Source organism: Lactuca serriola, chromosome 1 (genome assembly GCF_051521515.1).
Source record: "Lactuca serriola cultivar US96UC23 chromosome 1, Lser_US96UC23_V15, whole genome shotgun sequence".
Lineage (NCBI taxonomy): Eukaryota > Viridiplantae > Streptophyta > Magnoliopsida > Asterales > Asteraceae > Lactuca > Lactuca serriola.
In genome coordinates, this window is record NC_136408.1 from 19,842,395 (window position 1) to 19,850,288 (window position 7,894).

The following is a 7,894-nucleotide window of genomic DNA, read 5'->3' on the forward strand; positions in this document are numbered from 1 at the left end:
CAAATAATTAACAAATTTTTATAATTATTGTTTGTTGAATAATGTTTTCTGTGCGTGTGTTTGTTGCCTATTTGGTGTGTAGAGCAAATGCATTATATTCATAACATCATAAAAATATACACATTCTGAAATGGTAACTCAATGATATCATAGGTACCATTATATCCTCCGATTTCTTTTCGTTTTTCTCGTGAATAAGTTTAATTTTTCTTAAAAGATGTATTGATAAAAAAAAAAAAAAAAAAAAAAAGAAGTAATAGTCATATTTGGAACATTAGAAACTTATATTGAATATATGTAATTTGTATACATGGTAAATTATATTGTATGGATGTCATCTAAATTTAACTTTAGAATCCTCTAAGTTAGATTTAGATGATCTATAAGAAATTGAATCATAATGGTGGGAAATATGGTCGTCATTATAGATGGTATAAATGGTAAATGATATAATATGTGATAAAAAATAATATGATTGGGATGGACATGTCAATTTTCAAGTATTGCAGTCTTATTACCCTATCTCTATTTTAGTCTTATTACCTATCTCTATTTTATGTTAGGAAATTGTCAACACAAATTTCAAGAACAATTTATTAAGATTGATGCTTGAAACATGAGCTTACATGTGTATCTACAAATAAACAAGAAGTTGGATGCAAGGAACAATATCATGCAAACATGCATTTTTGGTGAAAGATGGTTTTAGGGTTGGTAAAAATGTATTTCGTCTTTATCACAAAATTTATGTGTTACAAACGAAATAATCAATTGTTTTGCAGTATATGTTGTTTGTCCTATGTATTTTGTCTGAAACATGTCATATGGAAGACTGAATTATCTAGTCATAAATTTTCATATATAAAGATACTGTGTTACTCTTATATAAAAATTAACTTGAGTCAATATTTATTTTACAAAAAATTGAATGAATAAGATGGAAAAAAAAAAAAAAAAAAAAAAAAACTAAAAATATAAACGAACAGCCATCTATATGCCTCTACTGATATGAAGAAATATCTCAAGCAGAAACTCGACCCGTTCAAAAGTGGAAGGTGATTTTTGTTCAACTACCGTGGGAGTCATGGCTAGATTGCATAACGGGTGGAATGTGATTCTTGCAAACATGGTCTTGTTGGACGAGTAGTTACCTATATGAGTGAGTTGATATTGGAGCTCAAGACCATCATGAAGGTTTATATCTTCGCTATCAACTACTTGTTGTAGGAAAAAACCACAAACATTGTAACTTGGCAGAAATGTATGGGTATCAATCTTAAACACAATACGATAAAAATACACGACTTGAAACCAACTTGGGTGTTTGTGTCAAGTGTAAAAAACGTGACACCATCTCCCTCTCCCTCTCTCATATCCTGGCTAGCGGGTGTTATTGATGATGAAGATGATAGCTCAATGAACAAACTGAACTTGGAGATTTAACTCAGATTTAGCAAAACTCATATTTGTTCTTCATCTTAGGGCATGTTTGACACGGAGCTTTTGGAAGCGTTTGAGAGCTTCTAGCTTTTAGCTTTCGACAAAACGCTCTAGTTTAAACAAAAAGCTTCGTTTGGCCCTTAAAAATATATTTATATATTTTTTTATTTTTAATCAATTGTCCTTTTATGTAATTTTATATATTTCAAAAGCTCCAGCTACTTTTGCCAAACATTCATTTAACAAATAAAAGTTACAGCTTCCCGCTACCAGCTACCAGCTACATGCTACCAGCTACCAGCTACATGCTACCGGCTACCCGCTACCAGCTAACCGCTACCCGCTTTCAGCTAACAGCTACTTTTGCCAAACACGCCCTTAGTAAAATCCACAAGATTTGATGAAACGATTTATATTGATATACAACTTGAGGAAAAGATTAAGCTCTAAAGGAAGGACCAAACATTACATTAGTTCTTGACTTTTTAATCAACTGATGCTAGTTGGTATGTTTGTGTTGGGTCTTTTGCGTCTGTAATAAAGGGTCCAACTAGGGGTACTTTTGTCATTACCTAGTTGAGTCGGTGCCAAGGGGTTTATATAGTTTGTTGGAGCAGTTAGCTAATTCTTTTGTAAAGTGACTTTCACTCTCAATTCTCAAATGGCAGAAATTGAAACACAAAAGTCTGCTCAAATCAGTTCTAAGAATGAACAAATCTACAGAAACTGAAATCATGATTCTGAATATTAACAAAAAAAAAATGGTTCCTTACAAGAAAAAAGGACAATAAAGCTTTAGTCTTTGCTCTTTTTCTCTTCTATACTTGACCTACTGAGTACAAATACACCAGCTACAATGAGAAGGGCACCTGCAAACCACTGTATCAGACATGGAACTAATGAGATTGGCAATGAAATATAACACCAATAGAATATTACAAGAAATATATTCTCAATTCTCAATTTGGAAAGAAATATGCAAATATGCAAAAAGCTAATTTGACACATAGTGGAAGTAAATAAAAATCTTGCTATTTATCAACTATTATCTACAATACCCTTACTAAAAAAGGCTTGTGGAACCAAATCAATACAAACAGATTGTCTATAATGATAATAACCTGTAAGGAAAGTTTACAGTCTTAAATAGCTAAAATTCACCTAATGTGGTTAGATAATAGATGTACCTTGAGTGATAGTGGTTCCTGAAAGAGGAAGAATCCAGCTAAACCTGAAGAAAGAAAGTTGGTTGCAAAGTTGGTGACAGTTGCTTGAAGAGATGAGAGAGCTTTCAAGCTATTCACATAGCATCCCCACATCACAACATTGAAAAATATAACCATGGCATACCTAAAAAGCTGTTGAAGAAGAAAACTTTTCTATTAACTGTGCAAGAAGTATCAAAGTAGCAGATAATCATAATTAGATTCTTTAATCAGAGTGGATGCTTTAACGGATTCATCAATGACGATGGAAACAAAATTGCAAGTAATCGAGATTTACAAGACACGAGCAAATCGACAAACTACTGCTCTGTTCTTCAACGTATACTTACTGAATTTACTAGGATTCAAATAGCAAACTTTTATTTCTGAATGTCTCTATGGAAAATAGCGAAATGAACAATCGGATGAATTAAACATGAATACAAATCAGAACACCGTCAACAATGAAATAATCTGTGTAAGAATTGATTAACTCGAATTCTGATTGATCGACGGTGACGAGTTAAGAGGTTTTAGGGTTCGGATCAAGTATGTGATGAGGTTTTTAGGAGAGTAAAACAGAAAGCGAGATACAAATGAGAAGGGGGATATATCTACCTGTGGGCCAATGAACTTGGCAGAAATGGCAGCAAAAGCGGCATTAAGTCCAGCTGAAACCGCCCATCCATAGCCTTTGTTCTTGCTAAGATTCATTGCCATTGAAACTTGTTAACTGACATAACAAAACATACGACGATAGTTGGCTATGTACTTACCAGAGGGTTCCAAGTCCCACATAGGTTAAAAGCAGGGATAATAAGGATAATATATTTTTTAATCTGTATATATTTGTATATATTTGGCTATTAAGTTTTTTTTTTTTTTTTTTTATATTTAACTCTTTAACTTCTTAAATTGTAGATATTCAGTATTTATAACCAGTTATTTTAGGATAGTCGGGAAAAATGACGTAATTAGGTAATATATTTTTAATTTTATCTACATTTAGTCTTTAATATTTTTGTACACGTTTAGTCTTTAATATTTTTTTGTTTCAAAAAAAAAAAATTGTTTTTGTATTCATTCAGTACTTACAAATGATTTTTAGGGTTTTCTCACGATATGTTACGTGGGACAATCATTGATGAAGTGTTTGGGGCTATTAATGTTTATGTCCATCGCGATCTCGACTGCTTGGTTGTGTAGGTCTTGTGGTTTGGCTTATGTCTTGTGTTCTGAACGTCGTAACTTCTTCATACGATATCAGATTTTAACGATCTTTAGACATAAATATGCACATTAAGGTCTTAGTATAATGGTTAAGTTCAAAATAGATTATCTTATGTGATATTGGTGAGGAAAATTAGACTTAAAAAATTCGTTTTGCTTGGGGGCGAACAAAAGATAAGTGTGAGGTATTTTGATATGTGCATATCTACATATATATTTTACATCATATCTTAATATTATTAGTTATATTTATGCTTATTATAGAACAAAATGTACTTCTTATGTTTAATATTTGTTATGAAGCGTAAAAGACATTCTCGGAAGCAATATGGAAGCTGGAAGCAGGAATGAAGAGCTTAGGCAAGAAGAAGACACAAGAAGGATGTTGTTGGACAGCTTGACCCCTCGTCAGTATTTTGGCCATATCTCATGACTCGTAACTCCGATTGACGCGATTCAAAATGATCTGAAAACTAGACACAATTCCGTACAACTTTCGTGTTTTGAGAAAAGTTGGGTTTCCAACTACCATGACGTGGTGCATGGAATCTTTGCAGTTCTTGACGTTGGCTTGGGAAATACAGGATAAACACGAGGACCACGACGTGGTGGCTAGAATCTAGGCAAGTATATATATATCCGAACATTATGACAAATTGGGGAACTTTGAGGTGACTTCCTAGAGAAGTATTGCGACAAAAACCCTTATAAGAACCCTCTGGGGCCGATTTTGGAAGCTAGGAAGTCGATTGGAGCAAGGATTCTCATCTACACATTCGGTTTGCTTAGTTTAATGATGTTTAGCTTAGTTTACCTTATGTTTATGTGTTCATCAGCTGTGATTATGGGCTAAAAACTCTTGCTTTCGTTTAGTTAGATGAAACCTAAAACTATAAGTTAGTTTCTTACTTTATGGATTATATGAATTTGGTTTATGCATGTGTTTGATTATCATTACCTAGCATATTAAAGTTTGTAACTTTGTTGCTTAATTTCAAGTGTAGTGTAGCTTAATGACTATTAAAAGTGTAGCTTAATTACCATTAAATTACATGAACATGATTACCTAGTGATTTAGTGACCATTAAATTGCTAGAGCTAGGATCAACCAAATCTTAGATAAGTAATAAAAGTAACAAATGTAGTTGTGTTGGAGAACATAATTGTATTTGCTTAGATAAATCTTACATAGCTCAATTATAATTAATAACTAATATTGTGTTTGCTTGTGTAGGACGTTACAAAGTAGTACATGAATTGGTGAAAATATTAGTAGATTTGACCAAATTTCTAGTTACATATAAATTGGTAACCATCTTTATTAATCCATAAATAAGAAGTAGCCATATGAAAAGGTGGATTCGAAACTAAACGAAAGTGCTTTTAAAATATTGATTACAATCGTTTTTAGTTGAGTGCTTAAGTTTTTCTGAACTTGTAAGATCAGATAAAACCCCCATTTTAGTTGTTTTTCTTAGTTTAGCTTTTAATAGTTATTTTATTAATTAAATATCGTTCCCTGTGATCGACACCCGACTTACATAAACTATTATATAATTCGACCAGGTACACTGCCTAGGTGCATTCTAGCTAGTTAAGTTCATTAGGTTATAAATTCAAAACTAGATAGATATAATTTGTGCACATAAAATATACAAGAAATAAACTACTCTTAATTTAAGTCCTTGTGCTCCTACTTCCCCTCGTGCAATGGCTAACATCTGAATATGCAAAACATTAAAAATATCTACAACATTATACCACAGGTCTATCGAGTTATATTATATATGTTTTCATGTTAACCTATAATATTTCCTTCTTTACATAATCTAGCATTCTTTTCTTTTCTTTTCTTTCTCATACTTTGTAAAACTAACCTCTTATTTCTTATAGCTTAAGTAACCATCCTTTCTCTTTCATACCCTTCTATTCTAATATTGCCTTCTCATCTCATACTATTTCTTGGCCTCCTACCATGCCCATCTCATAATTTGTACATACTCTATCCTCACATTTTTATCATTTCATATTGCATCATTCTCATGCATTGTTTTTCTCTATATTTAGCTTTTTCATATTGTTACAACCCTTACTTTTCCTAAACATTTAATATTTAATTTGTAACATCTTGTTTCAAGTCATTTCATAATTTGGGGTTGTGGCCTCCTGACGTAACATCCCAAAAATCACAATAAATTTTAACTTTTAAAAAAACGACCCATTTCATCCATAAAGTGTTTACAAAACCATTGTTTCAAAAGTATTATTCGAAATAAAAGTATCACAATGTCCAATGTCATAAAAAAACAAGGAGATGTGCACGATCATACATTCGCTTTCCCATGATCCTCTAAAGTACCTGGAACAATAAACTGAAATCGTAAGCCAAAGCTTGGTAAGTTCCTCCAAAGTACCATCACACAAACATCATACAAACATGAGCCTTTTAGCTTGAATGGACCGCCTCGCAGGGCCTACAGCCTATATGGACCGCCTCTTAGGGCCTACAGCCTATCCGGACCGCCCCAGGTGTCTTGGCCTTCAGCACAAAGCAGGACCGCCTCAACCCAATCACAATGTCGACATATGTAACAGACAAACATAAACACATATCCAACAAATACATGTAATCATACAGATCTACTAATATATCATATAATCAGCATAACATCATCCTATATATCAAGATACATAAACTAGTGGGTCGATATTGGTGCCTTCGACCCACGGGTACAGTAAGGAAAACTCACATCTCAGTTTGAAATATCGTTGAATAAATCTATACTTCGTATATCAGCTTTACTCGTCACCTATTCATCAAAGTGACCAGTCTCAAATATAACTAAAAACACCCAAAATACCCTTAGTTCAAACTTTGTCAAATCCTAATCAAAGTTCCAAAAAGTCAAAAGTCAAAGTCGGTCAGCAGTGTTGAGTATGCCCCCGTACTCAGCTTGTACGCTAAGCGTACACGGCTTGACCAAAAGAAACAGGTTGTGTAACGCCGAAATTTTTCAAAACAAAATTTTCATTTAAAATTACTTTTCTCCTTAACACTTTTCATAAAAATCTCACTTTGTTTAAATTACAATACATGACTCTTTTGTTCAATCAATTAATAAACCAGGATCTTCAAAACAACCGCTTTCCTCTGGTGTGTACAATCGAGCCGGTGCCGTCCCGTGATCCTGCCCATCTTCAAGCAACTCGCCGAGTACACATTTGTGACTCGCCAAGTACCTCTAGATCTTAATCCATACAGAAGCTTTCCAGGCTATCCAAATGATCCAAACCATAGATCTACCCTTCTACAACCCATCCATCACGTAAAGTGGCAAACTTTACGTGAATCCAAAGATATATAAGCATATAACACTCTAGGGTTAGGGTTTGGGACAAGATGGCTTCACCAATCACTCAAGAACATGGACTTTAATGCACTCTAAACCTTCTCCATTCTAGATCTGAGGTAGCAACCTCAGATCTAACCTCCAACTCAAAACACCACATGCTATCTTTTCCAAAAAACTTCAAAATGAAGAATAAAAGTCCAAGCAACGAAATAATACCTCAAAAGGAAACTCCAACAGAAGAAAAATCTGAATCCTAGCAAAGCCCCTTGCTCCAAGCCTCTTAACTCTCCAAGATCTCTTCCAAAATCTCTTCTCCAAGGTTCAAATGCTCTCAAACCACTCACAAACGCTCCCTAGGGTTTTCTAGACTTCAAGAGAGGGTAAAGAGGTTGGCGAGAGGGTATAATGTCCTTTATATAGGGCTCATCCTCCGAAATTAGAGTTTTCTCCACACAACATCAACTCGCCGAGTCCAGCCGCCGACTCTCCGAGTTGGCCACTTAACACGCGACCAGAATCGCGACCCTACTCGCCGAGTCCACCCATGGACTCGCCGAGTTGCTCTTTCACATTTACACTTTGAACCCTGAACTTGCACTCCTGAACTCGGGATGTTACAGGTTGGTTGACCATAAACGCCCAACGTTCATAAGGAACGCCCAACGT

At 34.3% G+C, this 7,894-nt stretch overlaps 1 protein-coding gene across 3 annotated transcripts; it reads right to left on the reverse strand.

The window, feature by feature from the left end:
* Window positions 1-1,682: 1,682 nt before the first annotated feature.
* LOC145064977 (cell growth defect protein) lies at window positions 1,683-3,427 on the reverse strand. 3 transcript variants are annotated; one of them, XM_079012385.1, is made up of 4 exons: window positions 3,264-3,425; window positions 2,628-2,798; window positions 2,214-2,319; window positions 1,683-1,817 (listed from the first exon to the last, which is right to left on the reverse strand). In XM_079012385.1, exons 1-3 carry the CDS (start codon window positions 3,363-3,365, stop codon window positions 2,236-2,238), a joined length of 357 nt encoding a protein of 118 aa, XP_078868511.1. In that variant the 5' UTR covers window positions 3,366-3,425; the 3' UTR covers window positions 1,683-1,817; window positions 2,214-2,235. The 3 variants fall into 3 exon arrangements, with proteins under 3 accessions (XP_078868511.1, XP_078868517.1, XP_078868479.1); XM_079012391.1 differs by lacking the exon at window positions 1,683-1,817 and having other exon boundaries at window positions 2,112-2,309; window positions 3,264-3,427; XM_079012353.1 differs by lacking the exon at window positions 1,683-1,817 and having other exon boundaries at window positions 2,112-2,319; window positions 3,264-3,424.
* Window positions 3,428-7,894: the final 4,467 nt, after the last annotated feature.